The 24,986-nt window shown below is 62.0% G+C and overlaps 1 protein-coding gene and 1 long non-coding RNA gene across 2 annotated transcripts in view; both read left to right on the forward strand.

Annotated features, from left to right (window-relative positions):
* Positions 1–489: 489 nt before the first annotated feature.
* Positions 490–24,986, forward strand: part of SYNGAP1 (synaptic Ras GTPase activating protein 1) — a 38,907-nt gene continuing 14,410 nt past the window's right edge. The window contains 12 exon segments of the mRNA XM_080411593.1: positions 490–510; positions 687–840; positions 936–1,034; positions 3,078–3,632; positions 5,211–5,355; positions 6,154–6,298; positions 6,384–6,620; positions 7,592–7,793; positions 8,744–8,919; positions 9,171–9,212; positions 21,011–21,842; positions 22,982–23,155. Coding sequence (XP_080267719.1) covers positions 697–840; positions 936–1,034; positions 3,078–3,632; positions 5,211–5,355; positions 6,154–6,298; positions 6,384–6,620; positions 7,592–7,793; positions 8,744–8,919; positions 9,171–9,212; positions 21,011–21,842; positions 22,982–23,155 — 2,751 coding nt within the window. The 5' untranslated portion in view covers positions 490–510; positions 687–696.
* LOC308057511 lies at positions 23,171–24,938 on the forward strand. The gene is made up of 3 exons (XR_013925309.1): positions 23,171–23,492; positions 23,902–23,924; positions 24,902–24,938. It is a non-coding gene; the product is annotated as an uncharacterized lncRNA (long non-coding RNA).

Consider the following 24,986-nt stretch of genomic DNA (forward strand, 5'->3'; position numbering starts at 1 on the left):
ACTGGGTCTCTGTTCTGGGGGGGGGGGGGGGGGAGATGGCTGGATCCCCCTCTTGTGGGGGGGCTGGGTGCCTGGGTCCCCATTTTGGGGGGGGCCAGGTGGCTGGGTCCCTTTTTTGAGGGGGCTGGACGCACAGGTCCCCCTTTTTTGGGGTGGGGGTCCCCAGATGCCTGGGTCCCCTCTGTTCAAGGGGTGTCTGGGCACCGGGGTCCCCCTTTTTTGGGGTGGGGGCGCCTGGATGCCTCCCGCCCCCCGTTGGTCTCCCCATGGGGCTGGAGGTGCTGAGCAGGGTCTCCCCCGGGGTCCTTTTCGGTGGGGGGTGGGGGTCCCCATGGGGAGGTGACGCTGGGGGTTTGGGGGATGGGGGTCGCTCCCGGGTGTCCCCCCCCCCCTCCGTGTGTGTCCCCCCGTCGTCGTCGTCCCCCCCCCCTCCCCCCCGCCCTGACTCTGTCTCTCTCTGTCCGTCCCGGTGCCGCGGACGCGTCCCCAGGTCCCGCGCGGATGCCCCAGGTACCCCCCACCCCCCTCACCGCCACGGTCACCCCCCGCTCGCATGCCACCACCACCACCACCACCACCACCACCACCGCCCTGGGCACCTCCCCAACTCCCCCCCCCCCCCCACGCCCCCTCCCCCTTGCCACCAACCCCCCCCCCGAGCATCCCCCCCCCCACCGTCCCTGCAGGGCCCGGCTGATGCAGAGCTTCAAGGAGTCGCATTCCCACGAGTCGCTGCTGAGCCCCAGCAGCGCGGCCGAGGCGCTGGAGCTCAACCTGGATGAGGACTCCATCATCAAGGCCGTCCACAGCAGCATCCTGGGCCAGGAATTCTGCTTCGAGGTAGGAGCCCGACCTCCTCGTTGCCTCCCCGTTGGCCATCGGGCGTGGTTGGGGGGGGGGGGGGGGCGGTTGTGACGGTGGCGCGTCATCCCTAGGTGACCACGGCCTCGGGGACCAAGTGCTTTGCCTGCCGCTCGGCTGCTGAGAGGGACAAGTGGATCGAGAATCTGCAGAGGGCGGTGAAGCCCAACAAGGTGAGGGGGGGGATGGCGGTGGGGTCAACTGGTGGGGGTGGTCAACTGGTAGGGATGGTCAAGTGGTAGGGGGTGTTGGTGGTCAACTGGAATGGATGGGGATGGTCAGTTGGTGGGGATGGTCAACGGGTATGGGTGGGGATGGTCAACTGGTAGGGGGTGTTGGTGGTCAACTGGAATGGATGGGGATGGTCAATTGGTGGGGATGGTCAATGGGTACGGGTGGGGATGGTCTAGTGGTGGGGATGGGATGATCAACTGGCGGGGATGAGGGTGGTCAACGGGTATGGGTGGGGATGGTCAACTGGTGGGGATGAGGATGGTCAACGGGTATGGGTGGGGATGGTCTAGTGGTGGGGATGGGATGATCAACTGGTGGGGATGGTCAAGTGGTAGGGGGTGTTGGTGGTCAACTGGAATGGATGGGGATGGTCAGTTGGTGGGGATGGTCAACGGGTATGGGTGGGGATGGTCTACTGGTGGGGATGGGATGATCAGCTGGTGGGGGTGGGGATGATCTACTGGTGAGGATGGTCAACTGGTAGGGGGTGTTGATGGTCAACTGGAATGGATGGGGATAGTCAACTGGTGGGGATGGTCAACGGGTATGGGTGGGGATGGTCTAGTGGTGGGGATGGGATGATCAACTGGTGGGGATGAGGATGGTCAACGGGTATGGGTGGGGATGGTCTAGTGGTGGGGGTGGGGATGGTCAACTGGTGGGGATGGTCAATGGGTATGGGTGGGGATGGTCTAGTGGTGGGGATGGGATGATCAGTTGGTGGGGGTGGGGATGGTCTACTGGTGAGGATGGTCAAGTGGTAGGGGGTGTTGGTGGTCAACTGGAATGGATGGGGATGGTCAGTTGGTGGGGATGGTCAATGGGTATGGGTGTTGATGGTCTAGTGGTGGGGATGGGATGATCAGCTGGTGGGGGTGGGGATGGTCTACTGGTGAAGATGGTCAACTGGTAGGGGGTGTTGGTGGTCAACTGGAATGGATGGGGATGGTCAATTGGTGGGGATGGTCAATGGGTACGGGTGGGGATGGTCTAGTGGTGGGGATGGGATGATCAACTGGTGGGGATGAGGATGGTCAACGGGTATGGGTGGGGATGGTCTAGTGGTGGGGGTGGGGATGGTCAGTTGGTGGGGATGGTCAACGGGTATGGGTGGGGATGGTCTACTGGTGGGGATGGGATGATCAGCTGGTGGGGGTGGGGATGGTCTACTGGTGAGGATGGTCAACTGGTAGGGGGTGTTGATGGTCAACTGGAATGGATGGGGATGGTCAGTTGGTGGGGATGGTCAATGGGTATGGGTGGGGATAGTCAGCTGGTGGGGATGCTGATGGTCAACTGGAATGGATGGGGATGGTCAATGGATGGGGATGTTGATGGTGAACTGGAATGGATGGGGATGGTCAATTGGTGGGGGTGGAGATGGTCAGCTGGTGGGGATGTTGGTGGCCAACTGGTATGGGTGGGGACGGTCTACTGGTGAGGATGGGGATGGTCAACTGGTGGGGATGGGGATGGTCAGCTGGTGGGAATGGTCAATTGGTGGGGATGCTGATGGTCAACTGGTATGGGTGGGGATGGTCAGTTGGTGGCTATGGAGATGGTCAGCTGGTGGGGATGGTCGGTGGTAGGGCCGGAGATGGTCAACTGGTAGTGATGTAGTGATGGGATGCTTGACGGGTGGAAATGGGATGGTCAACAGGTGGGGATGGTCAACTGGTGGGGACGAAGTGGTCATCTGGTGGGGGTGGAGATGGCCCACTGGTGGCAGTGGAGGTGGTTGCTGGTGGTGATGTCCCCAGGGCTCACCCTGGCCCTTGGGGTCACTGGTCCCGGTGGCCACTCTCAGCTGGGGTTTCCCCCTGGTGTCCCCCTGCCCCAGAGTCACTGTCCCCATCTACCCCCACCCCTGGCTCCCCCTGATCTGTCCCACCACCCTGGCCTCTCCCCCTCCCAGATATCCTCACCCCACGCTGTCCCCACGTCCCCTGCTGACCTCCCTCCTCCCTCCCACCCCTCCTCAGGACAACAGCCGGCGGGTGGACAACGTCCTGAAGCTGTGGGTGATCGAGGCGCGAGACCTTCCCCCCAAGAAACGCTACTACTGCGAGCTCTGCCTGGACGACATGCTCTACGCCCGCACCACCAGCAAGGCGCGCACCGACAACGTCTTCTGGGGAGAACATTTTGAGTTCAACAACCTGCCGGCCGTCCGCACCATCCGCCTGCACCTCTACAAGGACACGGACAAGAAACGCAAGAAGGACAAGAGTAACTACGTGGGGATGGTGAGCATCCCCATCGCCAGCGTCACCGGGCGGCACTTCGCCGAGCAGTGGTACCCGCTCAGTCAACCCAGCGGCAGCAAGAGCAAGGCGGGTTGTCCGGCGCTCCGCGTCAAGAGTCGCTTCCAGACCATGAGCATCCTCCCCATGGAGCTCTACAAGGAGTTCGCCGAGTACGTCACCAATAATTACCGGATGCTTTGCGCCGTCCTGGAGCCCGTGCTCAGCGTCAAGAGCAAGGAGGAGGTGGCCTGCGCGTTGGTGCACATCTTGCAGAGCACCGGCAAGGCTAAGGTGGGGGGGGGCTGGGGGGTGGGGAGGGGTGGAGGATTGAGGATGGAGGGATGGAGGGGTGGAGGGTGGGTTGAGGGAGGAATGGAAGGAGGATAATGGATGGAGATGGATGGATGGATGGATGGATGGATGGTGGATGGATGGATGGATGGATGGTTGGATGGATGGGTGGAGAATGGAGAGAGGATGGATGGGTAGAGGATGGATGGATGGATGGAGGATGGAGGATGAAGGGATGAAGGATGGGTGGTGAAGAGAGAGAGAATGGATGGATGGATGGATGGATGGATGGATGGATAATGGATGAAGGATGGATGAATGGTTGGATGGATGGATGGATGGATGGATGGATGCAAGATGGATGGAATGGATGGATGGATGGATGCAAGATGGATGGATGGAGAACGGAGAGAGGATGGATGGGATGGAGGGATGAATGGATGGATGGAGGATGGAGGATGAAGGGATGAAGGATGGGTGGTAAGGGAGGGAGAATGGATGGATGGATGGATGGATGGAGGATGGATGAAGGATGGATGGATGGAAGATGGATGGATGGAGAACGAAGAGAGGATGGATGGGATGGATGGATGGATGGATGGATGGATGGAGGATGGAGGGATGAAGGATGGGTGGTGAAGAGAGGGAGAATGGATGGATGGATAATGGATGAAGGATGGATGGATAATGGATGGATGGATGGATGGATGGATGGATGGATGGATGGAGGATGGAGGGATGAAGGATGGGTGGTGAAGAGAGGGAGAATGGATGGATGGATAATGGATGAAGGATGGATGGATGGATGGATGGATGGATGGATAGATGGAGAATGGAGAGAGGATGGTTGGGTAGAGGATGGATGGATGATGGAAGATGGATGGATGGATGGATGGATGATGGAAGATGGATGGATGGATGGATGGATGCAGGATGGAGGATGGAGGGAAGAAGGATGGGTGGTGGAGGGAGGGAGAATGGATGGATCAATGGATAATGGATGAAGGATGGATAGCTGGAAGATGGATGGATGGAAGATGGATAGAGGATGGATGGATAAAGATGGATGGAAGATGGATAGATGGAAGATGGATGGATGGATGGATGGAAGATGGATGAATGGATGGATGGATGAAGGATGGGTGGTGGAGGGAGGGAGAGAGAATGGATGGATGGATGGAGAATGGATGAAGGATGGATGTGTGGAAGCAAGATGGATGGATGGAGAACAGAGAGGATGGATGGATGGATGGATGGATGGATGGATGGATGGATGGATGGGTGGATGGATGGATGGATGGATGGGTGGATGGGTGGATGGGTGGATGGATGGATGGAGGGATGGATGGGTGGATGGATGGATGGGTGGATGGGTGGATGGATGGATGGATGGGTGGATGGATGGATGGGTGGATGGATGGATGGGTGGATGGGTGGATGGATGGATGGATGGATGGATGGATGGATGGACGGATGGACAGAAGATGGAAGCAGGACACTCGGAGGCATGGAGGGTGGGCTGGGCCAGCCTGGCTGGGCTGCAGGCGGGCGCTGGGCTGCCCTGACGGCCGTGGACAGGACTTCCTGTCGGACATGGCCATGACGGAGGTGGATCGCTTCATGGACCGGGAGCACCTGATCTTCCGGGAAAACACCCTCGCCACGAAAGCCATAGAGGAGTACCTGAAACTCATCGGCCAGAAATACCTCAAGGATGCCATTGGTAAGCTCCACCAGAACTGGGGGGTCCCCGTCATGGCCAGGGGTCCCTGTCATGGCCAGGACCCCATCAGTATGGTTGTAGGATGGTGGGTGGTCCCCACATGTGGTCATGTCCCCTTTGGCATGGCCATGGGGTGGTTGGGTGGTCCCTTCTCATGGTCATGTCCCCATTAGGGTGCAGTTGGGTGGTCCCCAGTCCCTGCCCATAGCCAGATCCTCATGGGCATGGCCATGGGGTGGTTGGGTGGTCCCTTCTCATGGTCATGTCCCCATTAGGGTGCAGTTGGGTGGTCCCCAGTCCCTGCCCATAGCCAGATCCTCATGGGCATGGCCATGGGGTGGTTGGGTGGTCCCTTCTCATGGTCATGTCCCCATTAGGGTGCAGTTGGGTGGTCCCCAGTCCTTGCCCATAGCCAGATCCTCATGGGTATGGCCATGTGATGTTGGGTGGTCCCTTCCTGTGGCCTTAGGACAGTTAGGTGGTCTCTTCTCATGGCTGTGGGCCCATGGTTATGGTCATGCAATGGTTGGGTGGTCCTTTCTTCTGATCATGTCCCTGTTGGCATGACCAGGGGATGGTTGGGTGGTCCCTTCTCATGGCCATGTCTCCATTGAGGTGGTCTGGCTGTGGGACAGTTGGGTGGTCCCCAACCCCCGTCCACTTCCAGGTCTTCAGTGGCCTGAGGATGAGATGGTTGGGTGGTTCCCTTCTCACGGCCATGTCCCCGTTGGGTTGACTTGGCTGTGGGACAGTGGTGGGGGATCCCCGGTCCCCTCTGACGTCCCCGTCCTCACCCAGGCGAGTTCATCCGGGCGCTGTACGAGTCGGAGGAGAACTGCGAGGTCGACCCCATGAAGTGCTCGGCCTCCACCTTGGCCGACCACCAGGCCAACCTCCGCATGTGCTGCGAGCTCGCCCTCTGCAAGGTGGTCAACTCGCACTGGTGAGTCCTTGGGGCTGGGGACATCCCCCCACATGTCCCCACCACAGGTCCCTGACTGTCTTGTGTGTGTCCCACCACCCCCCAGCGTGTTCCCACGGGAGCTGAAGGAGGTCTTCGCCTCGTGGCGGCTGCGATGCGCCGAGCGGGGTCGCGAGGACATCGCCGACCGGTTGATCAGCGCCTCGCTCTTCCTGCGGTTCCTCTGCCCTGCCGTGATGTCCCCCAGCCTCTTCGGCCTCATGCAGGAGTACCCTGACGAGCAGACCGCCCGTACCCTCACCCTCATCGCCAAGGTCATCCAGAACCTGGCCAACTTCACCAAGTGAGCGCCCAGCGTGGAGGGGAGAAGGTTGGGGGAGGGGGTGACGGTGCTCAGGTGGAGGGAGGGATGGGAGGAGGGTGGTGGGGGACGCAGGTGGGCAGGGAGGAGGATGGAGGGATGGTGGAGGGAAGGTGGATCCGTAGGTCTATGGGTGCGTTCATGGGTGGATGGAGAGTGAATGGATGGATGGACCGAAGATGGACAGATGGACAGAAGATGGATGGATGGTTTGATGGACAGATGGACTGAAGGTAGATGGATGAGATGATGGATGGAAGGTGGATGGATGAGATGATGGATGGAAGGTGGATGGATGAGATGATGGATGGAAGGTGGATGGATGAGATGATGGATGGTGGGTGGAAGGTGGGTGGATGACTTGAGAGATGGATGAGTTGGAAAATGGACAGGTGGAGATGAGATGGCTGGGGGAGTTGATAGATCATGGACAGATGAGTTGATGGATGATGGGCAGAAGATGGTTGGATGAGTGGACGGATAGGCAGAAGATGGAGGGATGAACTGATGGGTGGACAGAGGAGGAAGAATAGGAAATGGATGGATGAGTTGGTAGACGAACGGATGAGTTTACGGGTGGGTGAGCAGAGAAGACAAACAGATGATCAGAAGGTGGATGCGTTGATGGATGATGGGTGGAAAATGAGCGAGTTGAGTGGGTAAGGTGGTGGATGGAGGGAGCAGCAGATGGCTAGGTGGATGATGGATGGATTCATGGGTGGATGGAAGATGGATGGATAGAAGGAAGGAAGATGGGTGGATGAGTTGGTTGGTAGATAGCTGGATGGAGAACAAATGGAGAGCAGGGCCGGGTGAAGGCCAGACGTGGCTTTATGAAGGGATGCCTGGAAGCTGGAGGGACAGAAAGGATGGAGGGTGGTGGGCAAGGCTGGTGGGGGGGACAACAACCATCGAAGGGGCCAGAGCAGACCCTGCTGAGCTCCTGCCCACAGGTTTGGCAGCAAGGAGGAGTACATGGCCTTCATGAACGAGTTCCTGGAGCTGGAGTGGACCAGCATGCAGCAGTTCCTCTACGAGATCTCCAACCTGGACACCCTCACCAACAGCACCAGCTTCGAGGGCTACATCGACCTGGGCCGCGAGCTCTCCACCCTGCACGCCCTCCTCTGGGAGGTCATGTCCCAGCTCAGCAAGGTACCCCCATCACCTGGGACCCCCGTGGTGGAGGGTCACCTGGGTCTTCTCCTGGGTGATGGGCAGGGGCCTGGACACCTAGGTTCTCCCTAGTTTTGGGACCCTGGACATCTGGGTGGCCCTGGAGGGGCATTTTGGGGTCCTATGCACCCCTGTTCCCCAAAAGGAGGTCACTGGGGTCCCATCCACCCATGTCCCACCATGGGAGGTCACTGGGGTCCCAGCCCCACTGTGTCCCACCATGGGAGGTCATTGGGAAGCCACCACTGGGTCACTGGGTGCCCCCCAGGTGTGGCCATTGGGGTCCCATCCACCCATGTCCCACCACAGGAGCTCATTGGGGTCCCACCTACCTGTGCCCCTCACAGGGGAGGTCATGGGGTCCCAGCCCCACTGTGTCCCACCATGGGAGGTCATTGGGAAGCCACCACTGGGTCACCCCAAGGGTGGTCACTGGAGTCCCATCCACCCATGTCCCACCACAGGAGCTCAGTGGCGTCCCATCCACCCATGTCCCACCATGGGAGGTCACTGGGGTCCCAGCCCCACTGTGTCCCACCACGGGAGGTCATTGGGAAGCCACCACTGGGTCACCCCAAGGGTGGTCACTGGAGTCCCATCCACCCCTGTCCCACCACAGGAGCTCAGTGGGGTCCCATCCACCCATGTCCCACCATGGGAGGTCACTGGGGTCCCAGCCCCACTGTGTCCCACCATGGGAGGTCATTGGGAAGCCACCACTGGGTCACCCCAAGGGTGGTCACTGGAGTCCCATCCACCCATGTCCCACCACAGGAGCTCATTGGGGTCCCACCTACCTGTGCCCCTCACAGGGGAGGTCATGGGGTCCCAGCCCCACTGTGTCCCACCATGGGAGGTTACTGGGGTGCCAGGGCGTGGGGTGGGGACACGTGGCTGACCTGCCCCACCACCCCCCCACCCCCCCCCAGGAGGCCCTGCTGAAGCTGGGCCCACTGCCCCGGCTGCTGACGGACATCAGCGTGGCCCTGCGCAACCCCCACCTGCAGCGGCAGCCGAGCCAGGGGGAGCGGCTGCCCCCCAAGGGGCTGGTGCTGCGGGGACCCTCGGCTGACCTCCAGCCCTACCTCGTCCGTGACCTCAACAGGTGAGGACCCCCAGGAACCACCCCGCTGTCCCCCCCCCCGTGACGCCCCCCCCCATCCCCACGGTACCTCCACATCCTCATGGCATCTCCACATCCTTGTGATAGCTCCTCATCCCACCCTGTGTCCCCCCTGCTGTGTCCCCCCCTGTCCCCGTGGTGTCCCCACGTGTCACCCTGATGGCCCTCAGTCTCACCTGGGGTGGCTTCCCACCACCGCGGGTCCCCGTGGTCACCCCTCTCTGCCCCTGCAGCTCTGTTGACCTCCAGTCCTACATGGTGCGGGGCCTCAACAGGTGGGTGATGGGGATGGGGATGGGGTGGGGACAATGAGGGGTGGGGATGGTGGTGGGATAGGGATGGGGACAACAATGAGGTGAAGATGGTGATGAGGTGGGGACAGAGATGAGATTGGGATGGGGATGGAAGTGGGGATGGAGACGATGGAGATGGAGATGAGGATGGGATGGGGTTGGGGGTGAGGATGGGATGGGATGGAGATGGGATGGGGTTGAGGATGGGGATAGGAATGGAGATGGGACTGGGATGGAATGGGATGGAGATGGAGGTGGGATCACGATGGGATGATGATGGAGATGGGCTTGGGGCTGGAGATGGAGGTGGGATCACGATGGGATGATGATGATGGGCTTGGGACTGGAGATGGAGTTGAGGTGGTTATGGAGATGGGCTTGGGGCTGGAGATGGAGGTGGGCTGGTGATGGAGATGGGCTTGGAGATGGAGGTGGGCTGGTGATGGAGGTGGGCTTGGGGCTGGAGATGGAGGTGGGCTGGTGATGGAGATGGGCTTGGGGCTGGAGATGGAGGTGGGCTGGCGATGGAGATGGGCTTGGGGCTGGAGATGGAGATGGGCTGGTGATGGAGATGGGCTTGGAGATGGAGGTGGGCTGGTGATGGAGGTGGGCTTGGGGCTGGAGGTGGGCTGGTGATGGAGATGGGCTTGGGGCTGGAGATGGAGATGGGCTGGTGATGGAGATGGGCTTGGAGATGGAGGTGGGCTGGTGATGGAGATGGGCTTGGGGCTGGAGGTGGGCTGGTGATGGAGGTGGGCTTGGGGCTGGAGATGGAGATGGGCTGGTGATGGAGATGGGCTTGGAGATGGAGGTGGGCTTGGGGCTGGAGGTGGGCTGGTGATGGAGATGGGCTTGGGGCTGGAGATGGAGATGGGCTTGGGGCTGGAGATAGAGGTGGGCTGGTGATGGAGATGGGCTTGGAGATGGAGGTGGGCTGGTGATGGAGGTGGGCTGGTGATGGAGATGGGCTTGGGGCTGGAGATGGAGGTGGGCTGGTGGTGGAGATGGGCTTGGGGCTGGAGATGGAGGCGGGCTGGTGATGGAGATGGGCTTGGGGCTGGAGATGGAGGTGGGCTGGTGATGGAGATGGGCTTGGGGCTAGAGATGGAGGTGGGCTGGTGATGGAGATGGGCTTGGGGCTAGAGATGGAGGTGGGCTGGTGATGGAGATGGGCTTGGAGATGGAGGTGGGCTGGTGATGGAGATGGGCTTGGAGATGGAGATGGGCTGGTGATGGAGATGGGCTTGGGGCTGGAGATGGAGATGGGCTTGGGGCTGGAGATGGAGGTGGGCTGGTGATGGAGATGGGCTTGGAGATGGAGGTGGGCTGGTGATGGAGGTGGGCTTGGGGCTGGAGATGGGCTGGTGATGGAGATGGGCTTGGAGATGGAGGTGGGCTGGTGATGGAGGTGGGCTTGGGGCTGGAGATGGAGGTGGGCTGGTGATGGAGATGGGCTTGGGGCTGGAGATGGAGGTGGGCTGGTGATGGAGATGGGCTTGGGGCTGGAGATGGAGGTGGGCTGGTGATGGAGGTGGGCTTGGGGCTGGAGATGGGCTGGTGATGGAGGTGGGCTTGGGGCTGGAGATGGAGGTGGGCTGGTGATGGAGATGGGCTTGGAGATGGAGATGGGCTGGTGATGGAGGTGGGCTTGGGGCTGGAGATGGGCTGGTGATGGAGATGGGCTTGGAGATGGAGGTGGGCTGGTGATGGAGATGGGCTTGGGGCTGGAGATGGAGGTGGGCTGGTGATGGAGGTGGGCTTGGGGCTGGAGATGGAGGTGGGCTGGTGGTGGAGATGGGCTTGGGGCTGGAGATGGAGGTGGGCTGGTGATGGAGATGGGCTTGGGGCTGGAGATGGAGGTGGGCTGGTGGTGGAGATGGGCTTGGGGCTGGAGATGGAGGTGGGCTGGTGATGGAGATGGGCTTGGGGCTGGAGATGGAGATGGGCTTGGGGCTGGAGATGGAGGTGGGCTGGTGATGGAGGTGGGCTTGGAGATGGAGATGGGCTGGTGATGGAGGTGGGCTTGGAGATGGAGATGGAGGTGGGCTGGTGATGGAGATGGGCTTGGGGCTGGAGATGGAGGTGGGCTGGTGATGGAGGTGGGCTTGGGGCTGGAGATGGAGGTGGGCTGGTGATGGAGGTGGGCTTGGAGATGGAGATGGGCTGGTGATGGAGGTGGGCTTGGAGATGGAGATGGAGGTGGGCTGGTGATGGAGATGGGCTTGGAGATGGAGATGGGCTGGTGATGGAGATGTGCTTGGGGCTGGAGATGGAGATGGGCTGGTGATGGAGATGGGCTTGGGGCTGGAGATGGGCTGGTGATGGAGATGGGCTTGGGGCTGGAGATGGAGGTGGGCTGGTGATGGAGATGCGCTTGGAGATGGAGGTGGGCTGGTGATGGAGGTGGGCTTGGAGATGGAGATGGGCTGGTGATGGAGGTGGGCTTGGGGCTGGAGATGGAGGTGGGCTGGTGATGGAGATGGGCTTGGGGCTGGAGATGGAGGTGGGCTGGTGATGGAGGTGGGCTTGGGGCTGGAGATGGAGGTGGGCTGGTGATGGAGATGGGCTTGGGGCTGGAGATGGGCTGGTGATGGAGATGGGCTTGGGGCTGGAGATGGAGATGGGCTGGTGATGGAGATGGGCTTGGGGCTGGAGATGGAGATGGGCTGGTGATGGAGATGGGCTTGGGGCTGGAGATGGAGGTGGGCTGGTGATGGAGATGGGCTTGGGGCTGGAGATGGAGATGGGCTGGTGATGGAGATGGGCTTGGAGATGGAGATGGAGGTGGGCTGGTGATGGAGGTGGGCTTGGGGCTGGAGATGGAGGTGGGCTGGTGATGGAGATGTGCTTGGGGCTGGAGATGGAGATGGGCTGGTGATGGAGGTGGGCTTGGAGATGGAGGTGGGCTGGTGATGGAGATGGACTTGGGGCTTGGAGATGGAGGTGGGCTGGTGATGGAGATGGGCTTGGGGCTGGAGATGGAGGTGGGCTGGTGATGGAGATGGGCTTGGAGATGGAGGTGGGCTGGTGATGGAGGTGGGCTTGGAGATGGAGATGGGCTGGTGATGGAGATGGGCTTGGGGCTGGAGGTGGGCTGGTGATGGAGATGGGCTTGGGGCTGGAGATGGAGGTGGGCTGGTGATGGAGGTGGGCTTGGGGCTGGAGATGGGCTGGTGATGGAGGTGGGCTTGGGGCTGGAGATGGAGGTGGGCTGGTGATGGAGATGGGCTTGGAGATGGAGATGGGCTGGTGATGGAGGTGGGCTTGGGGCTGGAGATGGGCTGGTGATGGAGATGGGCTTGGAGATGGAGGTGGGCTGGTGATGGAGGTGGGCTTGGGGCTGGAGATGGAGGTGGGCTGGTGATGGAGATGGGCTTGGGGCTGGAGATGGAGGTGGGCTGGTGATGGAGATGGGCTTGGAGATGGAGGTGGGCTGGTGATGGAGATGGGCTTGGGGCTGGAGATGGAGATGGGCTGGTGATGGAGATGGGCTTGGGGCTGGAGATGGAGGTGGTCTGGTGATGGAGGTGGGCTTGGGGCTGGAGATGGAGGTGGGCTGGTGATGGAGATGGGCTTGGGGCTGGAGATGGAGGTGGGCTGGTGATGGAGATGGGCTTGGGGCTGGAGATGGAGATGGGCTTGGGGCTGGAGATGGAGGTGGGCTGGTGATGGAGGTGGGCTTGGAGATGGAGATGGGCTGGTGATGGAGGTGGGCTTGGAGATGGAGATGGAGGTGGGCTGGTGATGGAGATGGGCTTGGAGATGGAGGTGGGCTGGTGATGGAGATGGGCTTGGGGCTGGAGATGGAGGTGGGCTGGTGATGGAGGTGGGCTTGGGGCTGGAGATGGAGGTGGGCTGGTGATGGAGGTGGGCTTGGGGCTGGAGATGGAGGTGGGCTGGTGATGGAGATGGGCTTGGAGATGGAGGTGGGCTGGTGATGGAGGTGGGCTTGGAGATGGAGATGGGCTGGTGATGGAGATGGGCTTGGGGCTGGAGGTGGGCTGGTGATGGAGATGGGCTTGGGGCTGGAGATGGAGGTGGGCTGGTGATGGAGGTGGGCTTGGGGCTGGAGATGGAGGTGGGCTGGTGATGGAGATGGGCTTGGGGCTGGAGATGGGCTGGTGATGGAGATGGGCTTGGGGCTGGAGATGGAGATGGGCTGGTGATGGAGATGGGCTTGGGGCTGGAGATGGAGATGGGCTGGTGATGGAGATGGGCTTGGGGCTGGAGATGGAGGTGGGCTGGTGATGGAGATGGGCTTGGGGCTGGAGATGGAGATGGGCTGGAGATGGAGATGGGCTTGGAGATGGAGATGGAGGTGGGCTGGTGATGGAGGTGGGCTTGGGGCCAGAGATGGAGGTGGGCTGGTGATGGAGATGGGCTTGGGGCTGGAGATGGAGGTGGGCTGGTGATGGAGATGGGCTTGGGGCCGGAGATGGAGGTGGGCTGGTGATGGAGATGGGCTTGGGGCTGGAGATGGAGATGGGCTGGTGATGGAGATGGGCTTGGGGCCAGAGATGGAGGTGGGCTGGTGATGGAGATGGGCTTGGGGCTTGGAGATGGAGGTGGGCTGGTGATGGAGATGGGCTTGGGGCCAGAGATGGAGGTGGGCTGGTGATGGAGATGTGCTTGGGGCTGGAGATGGAGATGGGCTGGTGATGGAGGTGGGCTTGGAGATGGAGGTGGGCTGGTGATGGAGATGGGCTTGGGGCTTGGAGATGGAGGTGGGCTGGTGATGGAGATGGGCTTGGGGCTGGAGATGGAGATGGGCTGGTGATGGAGGTGGGCTTGGAGATGGAGGTGGGCTGGTGATGGAGGTGGGCTTGGAGATGGAGATGGAGGTGGGCTGGTGATGGAGATGGGCTTGGAGATGGAGATGGGCTGGTGATGGAGATGGGCTTGGGGCTGGAGATGGGCTGGTGATGGAGATGGGCTTGGGGCTGGAGATGGAGGTGGGCTGGTGATGGAGATGCGCTTGGAGATGGAGGTGGGCTGGTGATGGAGGTGGGCTTGGGGCTGGAGATGGAGATGGGCTGGTGATGGAGATGGGCTTGGAGATGGAGATGGAGGTGGGCTGGTGATGGAGGTGGGCTTGGGGCCAGAGATGGAGGTGGGCTGGTGATGGAGATGTGCTTGGGGCTGGAGATGGAGATGGGCTGGTGATGGAGGTGGGCTTGGAGATGGAGGTGGGCTGGTGATGGAGATGGGCTTGGGGCTTGGAGATGGAGGTGGGCTGGTGATGGAGATGGGCTTGGGGCTGGAGATGGAGGTGGGCTGGTGATGGAGATGGGCTTGGAGATGGAGGTGGGCTGGTGATGGAGGTGGGCTGGTGATGGAGATGGGCTTGGGGCTGGAGATGGAGGTGGGCTGGTGATGGAGATGGGCTTGGGGCTGGAGATGGAGGTGGGCTGGTGATGGAGGTGGGCTTGGGGCTGGAGATGGGCTGGTGATGGAGGTGGGCTTGGGGCTGGAGATGGAGGTGGGCTGGTGATGGAGATGGGCTTGGAGATGGAGATGGGCTGGTGATGGAGGTGGGCTTGGGGCTGGAGATGGGCTGGTGATGGAGATGGGCTTGGAGATGGAGGTGGGCTGGTGATGGAGGTGGGCTTGGGGCTGGAGATGGAGGTGGGCTGGTGATGGAGATGGGCTTGGGGCTGGAGATGGAGGTGGGCTGGTGATGGAGATGGGCTTGGAGATGGAGGTGGGCTGGTGATGGAGATGGGCTTGGGGCTGGAGATGGAGATGGGCTGGTGATGGAGATGGGCTTGGGGCTGGAGATGGAGGTGGGCTGGTGATGGAGATGGGCTTGGGGCTGGAGATGGAGGTGGGCTGGTGATGGAGATGGGCTTGGGGCTGGAGATGGAGGTGGGCTGGTGATGGAGATGGGCTTGGGGCTGGAGATGGAGGTGGGCTGGTGATGGAGGTGGGCTTGGGGCTGGAGATGGAGATGGGCTGGTGATGGAGATGGGCTTGGGGCTGGAGATGGAGGTGGGCTGGTGATGGAGATGGGCTTGGGGCTGGAGATGGAGGTGGGCTGGTGATGGAGATGGGCTTGGGGCTGGAGATGGAGGTGGGCTGGTGATGGAGGTGGGCTTGGAGATGGAGATGGGCTGGTGATGGAGGTGGGCTTGGAGATGGAGATGGAGGTGGGCTGGTGATGGAGATGGGCTTGGAGATGGAGGTGGGCTGGTGATGGAGATGGGCTTGGGGCTGGAGATGGAGGTGGGCTGGTGATGGAGGTGGGCTTGGGGCTGGAGATGGAGGTGGGCTGGTGATGGAGGTGGGCTTGGGGCTGGAGATGGAGGTGGGCTGGTGATGGAGATGGGCTTGGAGATGGAGGTGGGCTGGTGATGGAGGTGGGCTTGGAGATGGAGATGGGCTGGTGATGGAGATGGGCTTGGGGCTGGAGATGGAGGTGGGCTGGTGATGGAGATGGGCTTGGGGCTGGAGATGGAGGTGGGCTGGTGATGGAGGTGGGCTTGGGGCTGGAGATGGAGGTGGGCTGGTGATGGAGATGGGCTTGGGGCTGGAGATGGGCTGGTGATGGAGATGGGCTTGGGGCTGGAGATGGAGATGGGCTGGTGATGGAGATGGGCTTGGGGCTGGAGATGGAGATGGGCTGGTGATGGAGATGGGCTTGGGGCTGGAGATGGAGGTGGGCTGGTGATGGAGATGGGCTTGGGGCTGGAGATGGAGATGGGCTGGTGATGGAGATGGGCTTGGAGATGGAGATGGAGGTGGGCTGGTGATGGAGGTGGGCTTGGGGCCAGAGATGGAGGTGGGCTGGTGATGGAGATGGGCTTGGGGCTGGAGATGGAGGTGGGCTGGTGATGGAGATGGGCTTGGGGCCAGAGATGGAGGTGGGCTGGTGATGGAGATGGGCTTGGGGCTGGAGATGGAGATGGGCTGGTGATGGAGGTGGGCTTGGAGATGGAGGTGGGCTGGTGATGGAGATGGGCTTGGGGCTTGGAGATGGAGGTGGGCTGGTGATGGAGATGGGCTTGGGGCTGGAGATGGAGGTGGGCTGGTGATGGAGGTGGGCTTGGAGATGGAGGTGGGCTGGTGATGGAGATGGACTTGGGGCTGGAGATGGAGGTGGGCTGGTGATGGAGATGGGCTTGGGGCTGGAGATGGAGATGGGCTTGGGGCTGGAGATGGAGGTGGGCTGGTGATGGAGGTGGGCTTGGAGATGGAGATGGGCTGGTGATGGAGGTGGGCTTGGAGATGGAGATGGAGGTGGGCTGGTGATGGAGATGGGCTTGGAGATGGAGATGGGCTGGTGATGGAGATGGGCTTGGGGCTGGAGATGGGCTGGTGATGGAGATGGGCTTGGGGCTGGAGATGGAGGTGGGCTGGTGATGGAGATGGGCTTGGGGCTGGAGATGGAGGTGGGCTGGTGATGGAGATAGGCTTGGGGCTGGAGATGGAGGTGGGCTGGTGATGGAGGTGGGCTTGGGGCTGGAGATGGAGGTGGGCTGGTGATGGAGATGGGCTTGGGGCTGGAGATGGGCTGGTGATGGAGATGGGCTTGGGGCTGGAGATGGAGATGGGCTGGTGATGGAGATGGGCTTGGGGCTGGAGATGGAGGTGGGCTGGTGATGGAGATGGGCTTGGGGCTGGAGATGGAGGTGGGCTGGTGATGGAGATGGGCTTGGGGCCAGAGATGGAGGTGGGCTGGTGATGGAGATGGGCTTGGGGCTGGAGATGGGCTGGTGATGGAGATGGGCTTGGGGCTGGAGATGGAGGTGGGCTGGTGATGGAGGTGGGCTTGGGGCTGGAGATGGGCTGGTGATGGAGGTGGGCTTGGGGCTGGAGATGGAGGTGGGCTGGTGATGGAGATGGGCTTGGGGCTGGAGATGGGCTGGTGATGGAGATGGGCTTGGGGCTGGAGATGGAGGTGGGCTGGTGATGGAGGTGGGCTTGGGGCTGGAGATGGGCTGGTGATGGAGGTGGGCTTGGGGCTGGAGATGGAGGTGGGCTGGTGATGGAGATGGGCTTGGAGATGGAGATGGGCTGGTGATGGAGGTGGGCTTGGGGCTGGAGATGGAGATGGGCTGGTGATGGAGATGGGCTTGGGGCTGGAGATGGAGATGGGCTTGGAGATGGAGATGGGCTGGTGATGGAGGTGGGCTTGGGGCTGGAGATGGAGGTGGGCTGGTGATGGAGATGGGCTTGGGGCTGGAGATGGAGGTGGGCTTGGTGATGGAGATGGGCTTGGAGATGGAGGTGGGCTGGTGATGGAGATGGGCTTGGAGATGGAGATGGGCTGGTGATGGAGATGGGCTTGGGGCTGGAGATGGGCTGGTGATGGAGATGGGCTTGGGGCTGGAGATGGAGGTGGGCTGGTGATGGAGATGGGCTTGGAGATGGAGGTGGGCTGGTGATGGAGATGGGCTTGGGGCTGGAGATGGAGATGGGCTGGTGATGGAGATGGGCTTGGGGCTGGAGATGGAGGTGGTCTGGTGATGGAGGTGGGCTTGGGGCTGGAGATGGAGGTGGGCTGGTGATGGAGATGGGCTTGGGGCTGGAGATGGAGGTGGGCTGGTGATGGAGATGGGCTTGGGGCTGGAGATGGAGGTGGGCTGGTGATGGAGGTGGGCTTGGGGCTGGAGATGGAGATGGGCTGGTGATGGAGATGGGCTTGGGGCTGGAGATGGAGGTGGGCTGGTGATGGAGATGGGCTTGGGGCTGGAGATGGAGGTGGGCTGGTGATGGAGATGGGCTTGGGGCTGGAGATGGAGATGGGCTTGGGGCTGGAGATGGAGGTGGGCTGGTGATGGAGGTGGGCTTGGAGATGGAGATGGGCTGGTGATGGAGGTGGGCTTGGAGATGGAGATGGAGGTGGGCTGGTGATGGAGATGGGCTTGGAGATGGAGGTGGGCTGGTGATGGAGATGGGCTTGGGGCTGGAGATGGAGGTGGGCTGGTGATGGAGGTGGGCTTGGGGCTGGAGATGGAGGTGGGCTGGTGATGGAGGTGGGCTTGGGGCTGGAGATGGAGGTGGGCTGGTGATGGAGATGGGCTTGGAGATGGAGGTGGGCTGGTGATGGAGGTGGGCTTGGAGATGGAGATGGGCTGGTGATGGAGATGGGCTTGGGGCTGGAGATGGAGGTGGGCTGGTGATGGAGATGGGCTTGGAGATGGAGATGGGCTGGTGATGGAGGTGGGCTTGGGGCTGGAGATGGAGGTGGGCTGGTGATGGAGATGGGCTTGGGGCTGGAGATGGAGGTGGGCTGGTGATGGAGGTGGGCTTGGGGCTGGAGATGGAGGTGGGCTGGTGATGGAGATGGGCTTGGGGCTGGAGATGGGCTGGTGATGGAGATGGGCTTGGGGCTGGAGATGGAGATGGGCTGGTGATGGAGATGGGCTTGGGGCTGGAGATGGAGATGGGCTGGTGATGGAGATGGGCTTGGGGCTGGAGATGGAGGTGGGCTGGTGATGGAGATGGGCTTGGGGCTGGAGATGGAGGTGGGCTGGTGATGGAGGTGGGCTTGGGGCCAGAGATGGAGGTGGGCTGGTGATGGAGGTGGGCTTGGGGCCAGAGATGGAGGTGGGCTGGTGATGGAGATGGGCTTGGGGCCAGAGATGGAGGTGGGCTGGTGATGGAGATGGGCTTGGGGCTGGAGATGGAGATGGGCTGGTGATGGAGGTGGGCTTGGAGATGGAGGTGGGCTGGTGATGGAGATGGGCTTGGGGCTTGGAGATGGAGATGGGCTGGTGATGGAGGTGGGCTTGGAGATGGAGGTGGGCTGGTGATGGAGATGGGCTTGGAGATGGAGGTGGGCTGGTGATGGAGATGGGCTTGGAGATGGAGATGGGCTGGTGATGGAGATGGGCTTGGAGATGGAGGTGGGCTGGTGATGGAGATGGGCTTGGGGCTGGAGATGGAGATGGGCTGGTGATGGAGATGGGCTTGGGGCTGGAGATGGAGGTGGGCTGGTGATGGAGATGTGCTTGGTGCTGGAGATGGAGATGGGCTGGTGATGGAGGTGGGCTTGGAGATGGAGGTGGGCTGGTGATGGAGATGGGCTTGGGGCTTGGAGATGGAGGTGGGCTGGTGATGGAGATGGGCTTGGGGCTGGAGATGGAGGTGGGCTGGTGATGGAGATGGGCTTGGAGATGGAGGTGGGCTGGTGATGGAGGTGGGCTTGGGGCTGGAGATGGAGGTGGGCTGGTGATGGAGATGGGCTTGGGGCTGGAGATGGAGGTGGGCTGGTGATGGAGATGGGCTTGGGGCTGGAGATGGAGGTGGGCTGGTGATGGAGGTGGGCTTGGGGCTGGAGATGGAGATGGGCTGGTGATGGAGATGGGCTTGGGGCTGGAGATGGAGGTGGGCTGGTGATGGAGATGGGCTTGGGGCTGGAGATGGAGGTGGGCTGGTGATGGAGATGGGCTTGGGGCTGGAGATGGAGGTGGGCTGGTGATGGAGATGGGCTTGGGGCTGGAGATGGAGATGGGCTGGTGATGGAGATGGGCTTGGGGCTGGAGATGGAGATGGGCTTGGGGCTGGAGATGGAGGTGGGCTGGTGATGGAGGTGGGCTTGGAGATGGAGATGGAGGTGGGCTGGTGATGGAGATGGGCTTGGAGATGGAGATGGGCTGGTGATGGAGATGGGCTTGGGGCTGGAGATGGGCTGGTGATGGAGATGGGCTTGGGGCTGGAGATGGAGGTGGGCTGGTGATGGAGGTGGGCTTGGGGCTGGAGATGGAGGTGGGCTGGTGATGGAGGTGGGCTTGGAGATGGAGATGGGCTGGTGATGGAGGTGGGCTTGGAGATGGAGATGGAGGTGGGCTGGTGATGGAGATGGGCTGGTGATGGAGATGGGCTTGGGGCTGGAGATGGGCTGGTGATGGAGATGGGCTTGGGGCTGGAGATGGAGGTGGGCTGGTGATGGAGGTGGGCTTGGGGCTGGAGATGGAGGTGGGCTGGTGATGGAGATGGGCTTGGAGATGGAGGTGGGCTGGTGATGGAGGTGGGCTTGGAGATGGAGATGGGCTGGTGATGGAGATGGGCTTGGGGCTGGAGATGGAGGTGGGCTGGTGATGGAGATGGGCTTGGGGCTGGAGATGGAGGTGGGCTGGTGATGGAGGTGGGCTTGGGGCTGGAGATGGAGGTGGGCTGGTGATGGAGATGGGCTTGGGGCTGGAGATGGGCTGGTGATGGAGATGGGCTTGGGGCTGGAGATGGAGATGGGCTGGTGATGGAGATGGGCTTGGGGCTGGAGATGGAGATGGGCTGGTGATGGATATGGGCTTGGAGATGGAGATGGGCTGGTGATGGAGGTGGGCTTGGGGCTGGAGATGGAGATGGGCTGGTGATGGAGATGGGCTTGGAGATGGAGATGGAGGTGGGCTGGTGATGGAGGTGGGCTTGGGGCCAGAGATGGAGGTGGGCTGGTGATGGAGATGGGCTTGGGGCTGGAGATGGAGGTGGGCTGGTGATGGAGATGGGCTTGGGGCCAGAGATGGAGGTGGGCTGGTGATGGAGATGGGCTTGGGGCTGGAGATGGAGATGGGCTGGTGATGGAGGTGGGCTTGGAGATGGAGGTGGGCTGGTGATGGAGATGGGCTTGGGGCTTGGAGATGGAGGTGGGCTGGTGATGGAGATGGGCTTGGGGCTGGAGATGGAGGTGGGCTGGTGATGGAGATGGGCTTGGAGATGGTGATGGAGATGGGCTTGGGGCTGGAGATGGAGGTGGGGCTGGAGACAAGGCTGGGACAGGAACATGGCTGGGGCCACCACGAACACCGCTCTCAGCACCCCCCCCCCCGCCCCCCCAGCTCCATGGAGGTGCCCCGCCTGCCCTCCCCGCCGCAGGAGAAGGGGCCGCAGGAGGTGCTGGTCCTGAGCCGCCCCCCCCTGGCCCGCTCCTCCCCCGCCTACTGCACCAGCAGCTCCGACCTGACGGAGCCCGAGGGGGGCCGGGGGGCTCTGGGGGTGGGCAAGAGCGTCTCCATGCTGGACCTTCAAGACGGCCGCGTTGACAGCGTCCCAAGTTTGCCCGCCGAGCTTCTCGCCGCCGGTGGTCCAGCCCCGGGGGGGGCCGGAGGGGGGCTGCGTCCCGGCCGCCTCTCGCAGGGCAGCGCCTCCAGCCTGGCCCCCCCTCGTTTGGGGGTACCCGAACCGGGGGGGCCGCAGTTGCGGGTCCCCCTTTCCTTCCAGAACCCTCTTTTTCATTTGGCGGCCGACGGACCCTTGCGAGGACCCGAGCCGGGGGGTGAGGGACCCTTCGCCCCCCCCCTGCACGGGTACAGCAAGAGCGAGGAGCTGGCGGCGCCCCCCCCCAAGCACATCACCCACAGCCACAGCTACAGCGACGAGTTCGCCCGGCCGGGGGGGGACTTCGGCCGGCGGCAGCTCTCCCTGCAGGACAGCCTGGCCCCCCCCCAGATCACCATCGGGGCCCCCCCACCCCCCACCCCTCGGGGGGCTCGGGCGGGGAAAGGTGGGGGGGCAGGGCAGGGGGCCCTAGGGGTGCCCCCCAAACCCCGGCCGGCCAGCGGGAACCTGCTGGCGTCCCCCGAACCGGCTTACGGACCCCCCCGCTCCCGGCAGCCCTCCCTGGCCAAGGAGGCGTCGGTGGCCGGGATGAAGCCACCGGTCACCAAGCAGGTGGGGGGGACACGGGGGCGTGGGGATGTGGGGGGGGAGGGGGGCGGGGGGGGGCATGGGGACGGGGAGGGGATGGGGGGATGGAGGACGTGGGGGCATGGTGGGGATGGGGGATGTGGGGGCTGTGGGGGACATGGGGACATGGGGGGACATGGGGCAACATAGTGGGGATGGGGGACATGGGGGATATGGGGGACATGGGGACAAGGTAGGGATGGGGGACATGGGGGCATGGTGGGGATGGGGGACATGGGGCAACAGGGTGGGAATGGGGGACACGGGGGCTACGGGGGACATGGGGACAGGGAGGGGATGGGGGATGTGGGGGCTGTGGGGGACATGGGGATGGGGGACATGGGGGACATGGGGGACATGGGGACAAGGTAGGGATGGGGGACGTGGGGGCATGGTGGGGATGGGGGACATGGGGCAACAGGGTGGGAATGGGGGACATGGGGGCTATGGGGGACATGGGGACAGGGAGGGGATGAGGGGGATGGGGGACATGGGGACGGGGGGGGATGGGGGCGATGGGGGACATGGGGGCATGGTGGGGATGGGGGATGTGGGGGCTGTGGGGGACATGGGGACATGGGGGACATGGGGGACATGGGGGACATGGTGGGGATGGGGGACGTGGGGCTGTGGGGGACATGGGGCAACATGGTGGGGATGGGGGACATGGGGGCTACGGGGGACATGGGGACAGGGGAGGGGATGGGGGATGGGGAACATGGGGGCATGGTGGGGATGGGGGATGTGGAGGCTGTGGGGGACATGGGGACATGGAAGGGATGGGGGACAAGGTAGGGTTGGGGGACATGGGGACATGGGGGGGATGGGGGACACAAGGGCTGTGGAGGACGTGGTGGGCACGTGGACGTGGTGAGAACATGAGGGCTACGAGGGACATGGGGACACCGGGGACCTAAGGGGACATGGTGGAGACGGGGGGATGTGGCAGGGACGGAGGACATCGGGGACATTATGGGGTGGCATGGTGGGGAGGGGGCCACGGGTGACACGGGCCGTGGTGGGGCTGGATGGACATGAGGGGCTTTGTGGGGACACGCTGGAGATGGGGAGAGCTGCTGCGGGGACAAGAGGGACCGAGGTTGTCCTTGTGCCCCTCCCCCCAGGCCTCGCAGACGCCGTCGACGCTGAACCCGGTGATGCCGGCGGCGGAGCGCACGGTGGCCTGGGTGTCCAACATGCCGCACCTCTCGGCCGACATCGAGAGCTCCCACATCGAGCGCGAGGAGTACAAGCTCAAGGAGTACTCCAAGTCCATGGACGAGAGCCGGCTGGACCGGGTAGGGACCACCGACGGACCCCCGCGTATGGGGCTGGGGGTCCTGGGAAACCGGGTGTCCAGGTCCCAGGAGATGATCCTGATGGAACCAAGTCCCAAGAGATGACCCTGAATGGACCCAGGTCCTTGGGACCCAAGTGTCCAGGTCCCAGGAGATGATCCTGATGGACCCAAGTCCCAAGAGATGACCCTGAATGGACCCAGGTCTTGGGAACTCAAGTGTCCAGGTCCCAGGAGATGATCCTGATGGACCCAGGTCCTGGGGACCCAAGTGTCCAGGTCCCAGGAGATGATCCTGATGGACCCAAGTCCCAAGAGATGATCCTGAATGGACCCAGGTCTTTGGAACCCAAGTGTCCAGGTCCCAGGAGATGATCCTGATGGACCCAGGTCCTGAGGACCCAAGTGTCCAGGTCCCAGGAGATGATCCTGATAGACCCAGGTCCTGGGGACCCAAGTGTCCAGGTCCCAGGAGATGATCCTGATGGACCCAGGTCCTGGGGAGCCAAGTGTCCAGGTCCCAGGAGATGATCCTGATGGACCCAGGTCCTGGGGACCCAAGTGTCCAGGTCCCAAGATATCATCCTGATGGACCCAGGTCCTGGGGACCCAAGTGTCCAGATCCCAGGAGATGATCCTGATGGACCCAGGTTCTTGGGACCCAAGTCCCAAGAGAGGACCCTGAATGGACCCAGGTCCTTGGGAGCCAAGTGTCCAGATCCCAGGAGATGATCCTGATAGACCCAGGTCTTGGGAACCCAAGTGTCCAGGTCCCAGGAGATGATCCTGATGGACCCAGGTCCTGGGGACCCAGGTGTCCAGGTCCCAAGAGATGATCCTGATTGACCCAGGTTCTTGGGACCCAGGTCCCAAGAGATAACCCTGATAGACTCAGGTCTTGGACTCCCAAGTGTCCAGGTCCCAGGAGATGATCCTGATTGACCCAGGTTCTTGGGACCCAGGTCCCAAGAGATAACCCTGATAGACTCAGGTCTTGGAGTCCCAAGTGTCCAGGTCCCAAGAGATCATCCTGATGGACCCAGGTCCTGGGGACCCAAGTCCCAAGAGAGGACCCACTATGGACCCAGGTCCTGGGGACCCAAGTGTCCAGGTCCCAAGAGATCATCCTGATGGAACCAGGTCCTGGGGACCCAAATCCCAAGAGATGATCCTGATGGACCCAGGTCCTTGGGACCCAAGTGTTCAGGTCCCAGGAGATGATCCTGATGGACTCAGGTCCTGGGGACCCAAGTCCCAAGAGAGGACCCTGAATGGACCCAGGTCTTTGGAACCCAAGTGTCCAGGTCCCAGGAGATGATCCTGATGGACCCAGGTCCTTGGGACCCAAGTGTCCAGATCCCAGGAGATCATCCTGATGGACCCAAGTCCCAAGAGAGGACCCTGAATGGACCCAGGACTTGGGAACTCAAGTGTCCAGGTCCCAGGAGATCATCCTGATGGACCTGGGTCCTGGGGACCCAAGTGTCCAGGTCCCAGGAGATGATCCTGATGGACCCAGGTCCTGGGAACCCAAGTGTCCAGGTCCCAGGAGATGACCCTGATGGACCCAGGTCCTTGGGACCCAAGTCCCAAGAGATGACCCTGAATGGACCCAGGTCCTGGGGACCCAAGTGTCCGTCCAGGTCCCAGGAGATGATCCTGATGGACCCAGGACTTGGGGTCCCAAGTGTCCAGGTCCCAGGAGATGATCCTGATGGACCCAGGTCCTGGGGACCCAAGTGTCCAGGTCCCAAGAGATGATCCTGATGGACCCAAGTCCCAAGAGATGATCCTGATGGACCCAGGTCCTGGAGACCCAAGTGTTCAGGTCC

The sequence above is a fragment of the Falco punctatus genome (genome assembly GCF_963210335.1).
Source record: "Falco punctatus genome assembly, contig: scaffold_246, whole genome shotgun sequence".
Taxonomy (NCBI): Eukaryota; Metazoa; Chordata; class Aves; order Falconiformes; family Falconidae; genus Falco; species Falco punctatus.